The sequence below is a fragment of the Narcine bancroftii genome, chromosome 1, assembly GCF_036971445.1.
Source record: "Narcine bancroftii isolate sNarBan1 chromosome 1, sNarBan1.hap1, whole genome shotgun sequence".
NCBI classification, from domain to species: Eukaryota; Metazoa; Chordata; class Chondrichthyes; order Torpediniformes; family Narcinidae; genus Narcine; species Narcine bancroftii.
The window spans coordinates 385,999,285-386,012,384 of NC_091469.1; the positions used below are offsets into that span (position 1 = coordinate 385,999,285).

Here is a 13,100-nt window from a genome sequence, read left to right on the forward strand (position 1 = left end):
GGCACAATTCACCTAGGCCTTGTGGACACAGCTTACTTCCCTCCTTGGCATGAAACTCCACCACACCTCCACCCACCACCCACATTCCAATGGCCAGGGTTGTCTTTTCCATTGGCCGGGTTGGATCTCCGCATGCATGTAGGGTAACATCATGACGTCATTTCCGGAGCGAGGGCGAGACTTATAAGGCGCAGTGCAGGAAGATTCACACTGGTCTTGTTCTTCCTGACTCCATTTAGCTACCACTACACGTTTGTCAAAATATGAGATTTTGTCATATGACACAACTACCGATTGATTAACACGTGCCCCATAAGATGGGATCATCTTTGTGAAATTGTATTCAAAGAAACACAGGGATATCATGGGGTTCTTCGATTAGAAGAAAGAGGTGACACTGCAAAGGAGTTTTGAAAAAGATTTGCAGAATATCGAGCAAAAGCAAAATACTTGTATAGTGGAAAGTGAAAAAAAATTAAGCAAAAATCTTAAGCAAGTCAAGTAGCATCAGATAGTTTTGTGTTAATGCAGTGGTTTTCAAAATGCCCCCCTAAACTCACATTCCACCTTAAGCAATTCCTATGCCATAGGTGCTCTGTGATTAGCAAGGGATTGCTTAAGGTGATATATGAGTAGAAAAAGGTTTGAAAACCACTGTTTTAAACATACTTAATTGACTCATTATGTGCATGGTTTCATAACTCCAAAGGAAATGGGCCAATGACAATTTTTTTCAAGCAAAATATTTCAGTAACAATTGGGTCTTGAGCACTGATTCTCAACCTTCCCTTCCCACTCGCATACCACCTTAAACAAACACTTATCAATCAGAGCACTCATGGCATAGGGATTACTTAAGGTGGAATGTAAGTTTGGGGGGCGCAGTTTGAAAACTGCTGTGGTAATGGGAACTGTTAAGAGATATGAGTGTTTGAGGCTGCAGAGAAAGGAGAAGGAGAAAGGAACAATAGGGAAGGTCAATAATGTGGTAGAATGCAGGAGAAATACAGAAATAAAATAATTTTTTTTACAATTCTACTGTGCTCTTCCCCACCACAAAAATTAATTTGAGTTTTTCACCTTACCAGTTTCTCAGTTTCATCTCGGTGTTGCATTAACTTCCACAACAATTGGATGATGCTAAGGACCTGCAGTTTAAGCTTCATGGCTTCCTGGTCAAGTAGACTACTTGGTGTAGGGTCAGCAGGCTGAGCAGGAGAAGCTTCCACCCAACACTCCAACAGAAGCGGTACTAGGATTTGAATGAAGCCTTTCAGATTCTCCACTGAAGACAAACCTTCTTCAGCACCAAGTGATGGTCTAGTGTATGCGAGTGGAAAAAATAATGAATAGTTGCGGGTGTCATTAAAACAAAGGAAAAAACGGTACCAAGCCAATCAATTGTTGATGTTCACTCTGACATTCAATACAATCATGGCAGATTTTTCACTGCACTTTTCATCAACTTATTGTACATTTTCCACCATATCAAAAAACTTTAATCTTAGTCTTGAATTTACTCAACGACTATGCCTCCGAGGGACTCTTTTCTGCTGCATTCCAAAGATTTATCAACCTCTGGGTGAAGAAATTACTTAACTTTTGTTTTGAATGGTTGACTAGTTACTTTAAAATTCTGATCTCTGGTTCTTGAAATCATAGAATGGAGTGTCAGTGTCAATCACATCAAGTGTGAGAATTTGGTATGTTTCAACTGAGATCATTTATAAGTGCAAGCCTACCCAGTTTATTCTCTCTGTATACAACAAACCTGTCATACTATGAATCAATCTGGTGTCCTCCTTCCTGATGTGGTAAACACTAGAAAAGTGAAGAGGGCAGGGCCTAAGTGGTGGGGGTCCTTGAGATATCAGCTGTTTTCTTAAGACACCACCTCTTGTATAGAAAAAAAACACAATTGCTGGAGAAGCTCAGGAGGTCAAACAGTATCCTTTATGTAGCAAAGGTAAGGACATTTAAGTGACCTTCATCAAAGTTTGAGAAAATGCTGGCAAGTGTCCAAACATGGTTCGTGTTCTCCTGATTTTCTCCTGAAGTCCACAATCACCTCCTTGGTTTTGCTAATGTTGAGTGGAAGGTTGTTGTTGCTGTGACACAACTAGCTGATCTTTCTCATTGCCATCTGTGATTCTTCTGACAACCGTGTTGTCATTGGCAAATTTGTAGACGGCATTTGAATTGTGCCTGGCCACATAGTCAACAGTGTAGATCAAAGAGAGCAGTTGGCTAAGCATGCATCCTTGAGGTACAGCTGTGTTGATGTCAGTGAGGAGGAGACATTGTTTTCAATTCGTACTAACTGTGGTCTTCTTCATCAGAAGTCAAGGATCCAGTTGCAGAGGGAAGTGCAGAGGCCCACGTTTGGAGCTTGTTGACCAGTATTGAGGGAATGGTGTTGAACCTTAAACTTATGCCCTCTACCTCTAGAATAAACGACTCTTGGAAAGAGACCACAAGCATTTAATTTATCCTTGCCCTTCATGATTTTATACACTCTTTGGAGGTCACCCCATGATCTTAGGTCCCTAGGCTATAAGGAATAAAGACCCAGTCTATCAAACTATTCTAATAGATCTAAAATAGCTAGAGATGGGGAAAAAGTGAGACCAGGGGAGAAGGTTAATGGAAAATGGATGTCAATATTGATGTTGGATGGTTGGAGATTACCGAGATGGAAAACAAGGTGTTGCTCCTCCAATTTGCAGGTGGCCTTGACTTGGCAGTACAGCCATGGACAGACATGTCAGTGACAATGGGGTGTGGCATTTAAGTGGTTGGCCACTAGAATGTCCTTGGTGTTGCAGCAGCCAAATCAAAGGTGCTCCTCATCGCAACCTCTCAGTCTGCGTCCTATCTTGCGATGTAGAAGTCCTATGGATTCACAGGCAAATTGTTGCTTCAATGAGAAGGACTGTTTGGGGCCCCAAATAGTGGTGAAGGATGAACTGCAAGTGCAAGTGCATCACTTTTTGCAGTCAAGGCAGTAGGTACCAAAGGGGAAATTGGTGAAAGGGATGAGTGGACGAGGGAGTTGCAGAGGAAAACAGAAAGGGGATGGGAAGGGAAAGGTGCCTGGTAGTGAGATCCCACTGGAGTTGGTGGTTGAAAAGGGGGAGAATGAAACATTGAGTAAGGAGGCTGCTGGGGTGATCCAGGGGAACCCGATCCTTGTTGCATATGTGGTGGGGGGGGGGGGGCAAGGGGGAGCAAATGTGTGGGAAACAGAGGAGATGTAGGCGAGGGCTGAATTAATGGCAGTGGAGGGGAAGCTACGTAATCTGAAGGAGGACATCTTCGATGTCCTAGAATGGAAAGCTTCATCCTGGGTCTTGATAATGCAGCGATGGAGGAATCGAGAAAACTAGATCCAAGCACCCACAGATTTTCTTGTTTAATAAAAGGCAACTTGCATGAAAAGCATCATACTTTAAACAGTTCCACAAGCTCTATGTGCTAAGAATTTCTTCATGTTGAGAAGTCACGTGATGGAGTAGTGGCAGGTAGGAGAATACCAGCCCTCTGCAGAAAAGAAAGAAAAAAATGAAGAAAAAGCAAAGCCCCAGACACACAAATCACAACAAATAAAAAATAAAGGTGTGGAGAAAAGGGCACCCAAGAAAGAAAAGCCAAAAACAACGGGAAGAAAAGAAGAAAGAAAGACGCCAGAAGAGAAAGGTGAAGGCCTTACCTGCACGAAAAAGCAGGGATCCGCCGTGGAAAGAGGAGCCCGCTCCCCAAGGTTAGTGGAGACCCTGCAGGGTCACGACCCACTAACCACAGGACTGCAAAAATGGCTCACGGAGCCAAACAGGGGTGTGCAACTGCGCACAACAAGTACAACACCGACGGGAGGTGGGACCAGCTGAGAGAGGCCCGAAAGCAGGCTCCCAGCTGGAAGATAAAGAAAACAATGGGAATGGGAGGGGTGACAAAGAAAAGAGGAAACTAGAGACACAACAGATAACCAACCCAGAAGAGAACCAACATCAAGACACCATGGAATAAAAATACCCAACAAACTGAGATGAACAGCTCAACAAGAAAGTCAGAAGAGACACAGATACAAGGAAGAGAAATAGAAGTCACAAACCCAAGAGCAGACACAGAAGAAGAGGAAGAAGAAGAACACCAAGCTCTGCACAGAGGAATAGGAGGTAAAATGAATGGACAGTACATAAATAAAAAAATTTTTCAAGAACAATTGAAAGCGTTAAAAGAATGGCTGACACTAGAAGTTAGTGAAATGAAAAGAAAAATGAAAAGTACAGAAGAAAAAACGAGAACAGAGCTGGTCATAACAGATGTAGGGAAAAGATTAGAAAATGTGGAAGAACGTGTAATGACGGTAGAAATGGAAGTGAACAACTTAAAAAGAAAATTGGAAGAAAGTGACAAAAAAGTTAAAGAAACACAGGAGTTGTTAGCTCAGAAGATGGATATAATGGAAAACAATACAAGTAGGCGAAACAATATAAAGATAGTGGGCCATAAGGAAGATGAAGAAGGCAAAGATATGAAAAAATTTATAAAAGAATGGATCCCAAAAGTCCTGGGAATGCCAGAAATGCAGGAAGGAATGGAAATAGAAAGGGCACACAGAACATTAGCCCTGAAACCACAGTCACAACAAAAACCAAGATCCGTTTTAGTAAAATTCCTGAGATACGCGACAAGAGAAAATATATTGGAGAAGGAAATGAATAAAATGAGAGAAGAAGAAGAGAAAGGAGTTTAACACAGCAAAATCGATCCTATGGAAGAAAGGCTATAAATTTATGTTAAGATATCCAGCGGTGCTTAAAATAGTTATCCTGGGGCAGCAAAACAGACGGTTCTCGGATCTGGAGAAAGCACGAGAATTTGCAGAATGCCTGCAAGACAGAAAGAGAGATGAAGAGATGTAACAGGAACAAAGAATGATGGCAAACTACATATAAAGTAAAAATAATGTATAAGTAAGAACTAAAGGAGGGAAGAAAAGGGAAGTAAGGGAGAAGGGGGGAAAATAAAAAGAGGAGGGGTTAAAATAAATAAATAGATAAAGAGAAAGAAAAAGAAGGGGGGAGCTTTGTTGTAATGTGAAGATAAAAGTCTTTTCTGGAGGGGGCTGGGTGGGAGAGAATAACAGTCACGGTGAAATCAGTTGACACTTGCGAACGGGTTCACAGTCTGAATGGAGAGGGGAGTTGTGGTTGCCTGGCAAGGGACAAGGGGCGACTCAGAGATGGGGGGGGAACACTTGGGGTTAAGGGAATTTTAGATGTGGGAATGGTTGAAATATTTTATGTTTTAGAAGTGTTGTCATACAGTGCATTAAAAAAAAAGAAAACTGAGAAATGGAAATGGGGAAAAGGGGAAAGGTAGTGGTGAGAAAGTGGGAATGAGATGTAAACAAAGTATGAAATTGCCATGTTGAACTATAGGACTATAAATATTAACGGAATACATAACCAAACCAAAAGGAAGAGGCTATTAAATTTACTGCAAAAAGAAAAAATAGATATAGCATTCGTGCAGGAAAGGCATCTGACTGAAGAGGAACACAATAAATTAAGGAGAGACTGGGTAGGGCACGTAACGGCAGCATCATATAATTCAAAAGCTAGAGGTGTAGCTATATTAATAAATAAAAATGTACCAATCAAAATAGAGGAGGAAATAATAGATCCAGCAGGGAGATACATAATGTTAAAATGTTAGATATATTCAGAACTCTGAAATTTGGTCAAATTATATGCACTGAATGAAGAGGATCAAAAGTTTATGCAAGATATTTTTTTGAAGATTGTAGATACGCAGGGGAATATATTGATAGGAGGGGATTTTAATCTTAATTTGAATTCAAAGATGGATAAAAATGGACAAAAGACTAGCAGAAAGAACAAAGTAGCCAAATTTATGGTTAAATCAATGGAGGAAATGCAACTTTTGGATACATGGAGGAGACAGCACCCAAAGGAGAAGGAATAATCATATTATTCATATTAGACATAAAACATACTCAAGGATTGACCTGTTCCTTTTGTCAGCCCATATCCAAGGGAGAGTTAGGAAAATGGAATATAAAGGAAGATTGTTATCAGATCACTCACCTCTGTTATTAGCAATAGAGCAGGAGGACCCCACCAAGAAACGTATAGATGGAGATTAAACTCCATGCTACTTAAAAGACAGGATTTTAGAGAATTTATTGAAGTGTTGTTCAAAAAAAGAAAACAGAAATGGAAATGGGGAAAAGGGAAAAGGTGGTGGTGAGGAAGCGGAAATTAGATTTAAACAAAGTAAGAAATTGCCATGTTGAACTATAGGACTATAAATATTAACGGCAAATTAAAATGTACTTTGAAATAAATATGGAATCAATGAACGATAAATTTATATTATGGGATGCAATGAAAGCCTTCATCAGAGGGCAGATAATAAGTTATGTAACTAAGATGAAAGAGGACTACAATCGGGAAATAGAACAGCTGGGAAGAGAAATAGTAAGTAAAGAAAAAGAACTAGCAACAAGGGAAGATACAACAAAAAGAAGAGAATTGGCGGACAAAAAATAAAATACGAAACACTACAAACGGATAAGGTGGAGAAGAACATAATGAAGATAAAGCAGAAGTATTATGAGCCAGGAGAAAAAAATGCACAAAATACTAGCTTGGCAGCTTAAAACAGAACAAGCTAAAAGAACGGTATTGGTATCAAGGAAAAAGGACAAACAAATTACATATAACCCAACAGAGATCAATGAAAACATCAAGGAATTCTACAAGCAATTACACCAAACTGAGAACGAAGGGAAAGAAGACAAAATAGATGAGTTTCTAGCTAAAAGTGAACTACTGAAATTGCAAGAAGAGGAGCAAAACAAATTGATAAACCATTTGAAACAGAGGAAATATAGGACTTATTAACTCCTCCTCTCCTGGAAGTAATGAACCAGATAGAAGAAACACAAAACATGCCAGATTCATGTAAAACAGCAATAATTACAGTAATACTAAAGATGGGGATAGATCCACTAACACCAGCATCGTATAGATCAATATCTCTACTTAACTCAGATTATAATAGCAAAACTATTAGCAAACAGATTGGCCGACTGTGTACCAAAAATAGTAAAACTAGATCAAACTGGATTTATTAAGAAAAGACGAATGGACAATATCTGTAAGTTCATTAACTTAATCCATGCAGTACAAGAATTTCTTCATATCATTGCTGGATTGACGGAAAGATCAGATACGATTGGCAGAAGACAAATGGTCCAAATTGCAAATGGCGTTACAGCTTCTACACTTTCCTAACCTGCCTTTCACTCTTCAACTATTTAAAAACTTAAAAGACAAATTGGACTACAATGCCACTTACCCCATTTCTTTTATTTGTTCTAATTACTTTCTCTGTGTTATTTTCCCCTATTCCTCTCCCTCTTTTTCCCTCTGCAAAAATTTGATCTGATTTAAGTTCTCCATTTTCTTCCACAAATGAAACTCTGAATCATTCCCCTGTTTTTCTTTACATGGTAAAGGGAAAATGCACAAGGACTGAGAAGCAACATTCTGAAACAAATTTAATAACAATGTCAAGCTTAAATTTAAATTATTCTTGCTCTCCATTGCAGTAATTTCTGGCCATTTAAAAGTTGACCTTGTTGCCAGAAATGAGGCAAGAACCAAGAAATTGTCTCTCTAAGCATTAACAAAGTCTGTAGAAAAGGAAATAAGCTCATGTGGATGTAAAATGTTATTACTTGACAGGAATAAGAGTTTCAAATGTAAAAATACTCCAGCTAAGTATTAGAAAATAAAAAGACATTCAAGATCTTTACCAAGCCTTGAAAAATGCAGCTGACAGATATTAAATTTAAAGCCAGACTCCTGCACGAAATACCCTGGAACACTCAGGTGGAAAATTTGCTCATCTTTCTCTCTAATGTGTGAAAAACAGGCTTCCATTTGGTGGGATGGAGTTGCATTTCATGTAATTCAGGACCTTTCTCAATTCAATTTTTTCCACACTTGTCTTGCAGCTGATAGGAATGGGGTTGAGAAAGTGGCATTTCATACCAAGGCCTCAGGCCTTCTTCCCAATTGTTATCAATTATAATGAAATGCAGATCAGTATTTCACAGTTTACTAATGTGAAAGAAGTAAATTGCAAGGAATGTGGAGGTCCAAATACAATATAAATTGATTCAACAGACATCCAAACAAATTCAGAGACTGACAATATTCTTTCATCGAGAAACTAATCTATGTATTTGTGTATATATTAAGAAGATTGCAGAGCAACTTAAATTTTACAAAAAAAGTATTTCTTCTACTACTTTTATTCTACTGCATTTATTTACCTCTTATTATTAATGGGAGTTGGGAACAAGTGAGGGGAAGAGACATGCAAAATGTTTACCAAGTACCAACAGAAACATTCATACCAAGATTTGCCCAGAGTGTCTCACCTTAATCGAAAAGGAATTACTGTCATAGGCTGGGATCCAGAGTGCTCATATAATTGTATATGTTGTTGTCCAGTTAGGTAATGTTCCCAATTGACTTCCAATGTGGTTACATGTTCAGACCTGGTCCTGATGTCACTCTCAAAAGTAGCTTCATTTTCCAGTGACTGGGCTGAACCCCCAACAACTGCCTGCAGAAATTTTCTCAACCTGTTCAGTACTTTAAGTCGCCACAGCTGAGATGTAATCCTGCGGTTAGGGTTGACAGACAGCATCCAAGAAGGCATCTTCTCTCCAGTTTTCAATTCCTTTGACAATCTCTGGTGTGAAATGAGCTCCAGAAAATTCTTCAACAGAATATTGCAACAGTCTGTAAGAAGCTCAGGATAATGTTCCAACAAAATATCTAATAACTTCAAGGCATCCTCCTGTATCCCTTCAAGAATGTGAGTCATTGCACTGGAAAGATGCGCACTAACCAAAGGAAAAAAAGGAGCCATTTGATCAATAGATACTTTTGGAGCAAGAAAATGTAAAAGTTGGATAGCTGCTGATCGAACTGTGGGATCTTTGTCTGTGAATGTGGCTGTTAATTCTCTGAGAATATTAGACAGATGAGATCCAATCACTGATGGATGCTGTGATACAAGATCTTTGAGACCATTTAGAGCACTCTGTTTAATTCCAGGACTATAATGGTGCAACTGTGTCAACAAATCCTATTGAAAAAGAAAGGCCAGGTTATTGTCAGTGTACTTTAAATTAAAATTTAATCTAAATGATACCTAATCTGTCCAAAGATGAAATCATGAAATTTAATGAGAAGAGATTTTATATTGTGACAGAAAGTACAATACATATTTCTAATTTTCAGAACATTGTGACCTTTAGTTTTATTTACTGGTTTAATTGTCACATGCTAACATATTGCTTAAGTCTTAAAATCTTTGACATCTTACATTTTAAAGCCAGGCATCAATCACAATCACAAAATGTCAGTCAATTTTTTGAGATGCAAAATAAGTCTTTGCATAACTTTTTGCCATATACTTTTTCGAGAATTTCATCACACCTATTAGCCATTCTAAATGTACTTTTACACATTTCCGAAGAATAATATGGCGTTTATAATGACCACATCATTAATGCCAATTCCTTCTATAAACGTCATCCGATAATTATTCAATTCAATGTTTATTCTATGTTTCAATTATTATTTTATTCGTTGACTCTGTTCAAACAAACTTGACATTTCAGGCATTGTTGGTCTTCAAGGATTCAAAACTCTAGGACACACTCCCAACAGGTATTCTGAAAATTCATTTGAAATTTTCAATGATGAATCAAAGACTGGTAAACAAAGCTGAGGTATAAATCAGCCATTTCCAACAGAGCAGTATGGAGGACCATTTAATCCAGATTCCACTATCTTCAGAACTGTTTATACTGCTCTGTTCTGGAGTTACCCATCAAAACTCTTTCCCAATCAAATAAAAACCATGCTGGATCAAGTGTAAAACAAACATCTGTTATATTGTACAAGCAGATAAAGAATTGTGAGAGAAACTCAGCAGATCACATAGCTGCCATGGGTCGAAATGACATCACTTTTGCTAAACAACTACATTCTGTTTGTGGGTCTAACCTTGAGCTTTTAGTAGCCAACCATTTTAACTCCCCCAACCATTCCTTCAGTGACATGTCTATCCCCAGCCTCATCCATTGTTAGGGCGAGGCTAAATATATATTTGAGATACAGATCATATTCCTCCTAGAAAGTCAAACCTAACGGCATGAGCATTTATTTTTCTACATTTCAATAACCCCCTACTGCCATCTAATTCCACTCTTTCCATCTCTTCCTCACTAACTCCTATATTTTTCCTCTCTTTCCCCATCCTCCTTCCTAATGGTTTCTACCTCTACCTGTCTCTTCACCTTTCACACCTTCTGTCCTATAATCCATCAGCTCTGGCCCCAGATATGTAATTTCACCTGTTCCATCTTAGTCCTGATAAATGGTTCAGACTTGAAATAATGACTGACTATTTCTATCCATGGATGCTGTCTGATCTGCTCAGTTCCTCCAGCAAGTTTATTTTTGTTTGTTTAAGATTTTAGCATATGCAGCTTTGGTGTTTATCATCTGTTGCAGAAGGCTACCTTAAGTGATCCCTGGAGTACAAGGCTTAAATGAAGTTAACCCGTGTTTCCAGGATAAGAACTGGCTGAAGCCTTCATTAATTCATGGAATATTGATTCATGACAGCCCAGTAAAATATTATCAATTATTTCTTTATTCTCTGTCGCTGAAAAGATTAATTGCATTGGTCCCGCAGATACAGACATTCTTTGACAGTAACTAATAAAAGAAAATCTGACCCTGTGACTGTTAAAAAGTACAGAAAAAATTTGAAAAATAGTTCTTGGTCAGCAAGATTTTCTTTCTCGATCTTCTGAAAGAAGAGGACAGGATCATGCCATTTAGCCCTTCTGCCTTCTCCACCCTTCAATGAGATCACTGATAATTTGTGACCCAGCTCCACATACTCTGCTTTGCTTTATATCACTTAACATCTTTGGTTCACAAAGAGATTAACTTGGGTCAGAAATCAGCAATTCAATATTTAATTTAGAGACAGAGTATGGGAACCGGCCCTTCTGGCCTACGAACCCGCACTGTCCAATTACACCCACGTGACCAATTAACCTACTAACCTGTATGTATTTGGAACATAGGAGAAAACCCATGCAATCACGAGGAGAATGTGCAAACTCCTGATAGACCATGGCAGATTGGAACCTGGATCGGTGGTGCTGTAATAGCATTGAGCTAACCACTGCTCTACCATGCCACCCCAAATCCCATTAATTCCAAGTTGCAGAAATTTCTAACCATCCATTACATTTTACTGATCCATTTTTCCTGGTCCTCCAAATTTTGCTGGACTTCCACCATTTCTGGCCTATGACCATTCAAGCTGTTCTAACCTTTTGATATTCAAACTCAGTGACCTTGCTTTAGCCTGCCTGAATAATGAGGGACAACTAATGAGCATGTGAGAAAGTGAAGCAACAGAGAAATAATTTAAAGGCCTGGCAAAGATTTAATATCACTGGAATTAAAACTAAATGGCCTCCTAATGTACAATGAAAATATATCATCAAAAATCTCTGGAACCTATTTCAAAAGCATTGATGAACATTCCTTCTTACCTTTTACAAATCCACTTTGACTTTCTATAATGTATTGGAAAAAAAGATATCCTGTACAGTGTGATACACAGAACAACAAGATGATTAAAGATTGTAATGTACAAAGCTAATCAATGTCACTCAAGGAAGCAAATGGGACATAACAGCTGACCTGGCAATCCCAGATGTATGATAGAAAGGAAACCAGATATATTAAGGGAAGTACACACAATTAAGTAATTGTTAAGAACTAAATTTATCACAAGTGCCTGCCCAATGCAAAGCAAATGGCCTGATCACACTCCTCTCCTAGGCAATATAAAACTGGCATATGGGGAGGCAACATTTATTTCATGTTATCAAACATAATCGATTGAGAATACATATACCTTTACATTCAGTTTACGGTAATTTGTTGGCAGTGAATCATCGCTCTTCAGTTGCTCTTGAATATGGATGGCACGCGTCTTAAAGCTGGTGTTGGTTACATTATCTGCTCTTGGTTTTCTTTTGCCAACTTTCAATTTAATCTTTTGAAAGTCATCTTGTCGCTTTCGTTTCTTAGTCATCTTGCTTTATTCTGCATAAAGGAACATGTATTCTTAGCTAGTTCACAAATAATGAACACCAGATGCATAAAATTCAGGTTTTTCACCAATTATAGAATGCAAGAGTTATCTTGGAACATATGCATACATCTCAATGGCCATCTTTAAAGAAGCTACGAAAAGCTTTAACATGTGCATTAAGTGGAAAAAAATAAAAAGGAGGGAAATAAAAATAATCAAGTAATATACATGACAACAAACCTGCTGAACTAGATTGTTTTTAAATGGTGTTGGTGCATTTATCCAATTGTGGGTTTTTTTGGTAATATTTTATTTATCATTTTGAATATATTTAATAATCAACAATCAGACCAAATACAAAACATCAAGAGAACTCCCTCCACCTGGTTTCATTTATACAACTCTTATTAAATGGAAAAAGAATGAAAAAAAAATCACAAAAAAAAATCATCCCATTGTAAAATCTTTACAGAAGTCTACTGGCTAGCCAGTAGCAATTGTAACCCTATATCAGCACCAGTGAGGTACCTATATGCTCTAAATAAGGCTGACAGATGTTTAGGAAGGTGTTATATCCCTTACTGAGATAGTTTTTGACCTTTTCAAGTGGGATGCAGCTATTTATCGACAAAGACCACCTATCCATGAGTAGATGCCACACATAAGGCAATTTCTGTGAATTTAATTTGAGAATTTGTTAGTGATATCCTATTGTGTTTATAAAATAATTGGTCCTCATGTTCTGTTTTAATGGGAAACACAGGAAACACGAGGATTCTGAAAGTAAATAATGCTGATGTCCAGGGATCTGATGATCAGAGATAGTCAACCATAAAAATCGGTAAATCTGTCATTGGGTA

General features: G+C 38.2%; 1 protein-coding gene across 4 annotated transcripts in view; it reads right to left on the reverse strand.

The window, feature by feature from the left end:
• tex10 (testis expressed 10) overlaps positions 1 to 13,100 on the reverse strand; it is a 112,608-nt gene that overhangs the window by 77,309 nt on the left and 22,199 nt on the right. For all 4 annotated transcript variants that reach the window (XM_069913588.1, XM_069913585.1, XM_069913586.1 and 1 more), the window contains exons 2-4: positions 12,061 to 12,251; positions 8,480 to 9,195; positions 1,086 to 1,320 (exon numbers count right to left, since the gene is read on the reverse strand). In XM_069913588.1, coding sequence (XP_069769689.1) covers positions 1,086 to 1,320; positions 8,480 to 9,195; positions 12,061 to 12,240 — 1,131 coding nt within the window. In that variant the 5' untranslated portion in view covers positions 12,241 to 12,251. The remainder of the gene's footprint in view (positions 1 to 1,085; positions 1,321 to 8,479; positions 9,196 to 12,060; positions 12,252 to 13,100) is intronic.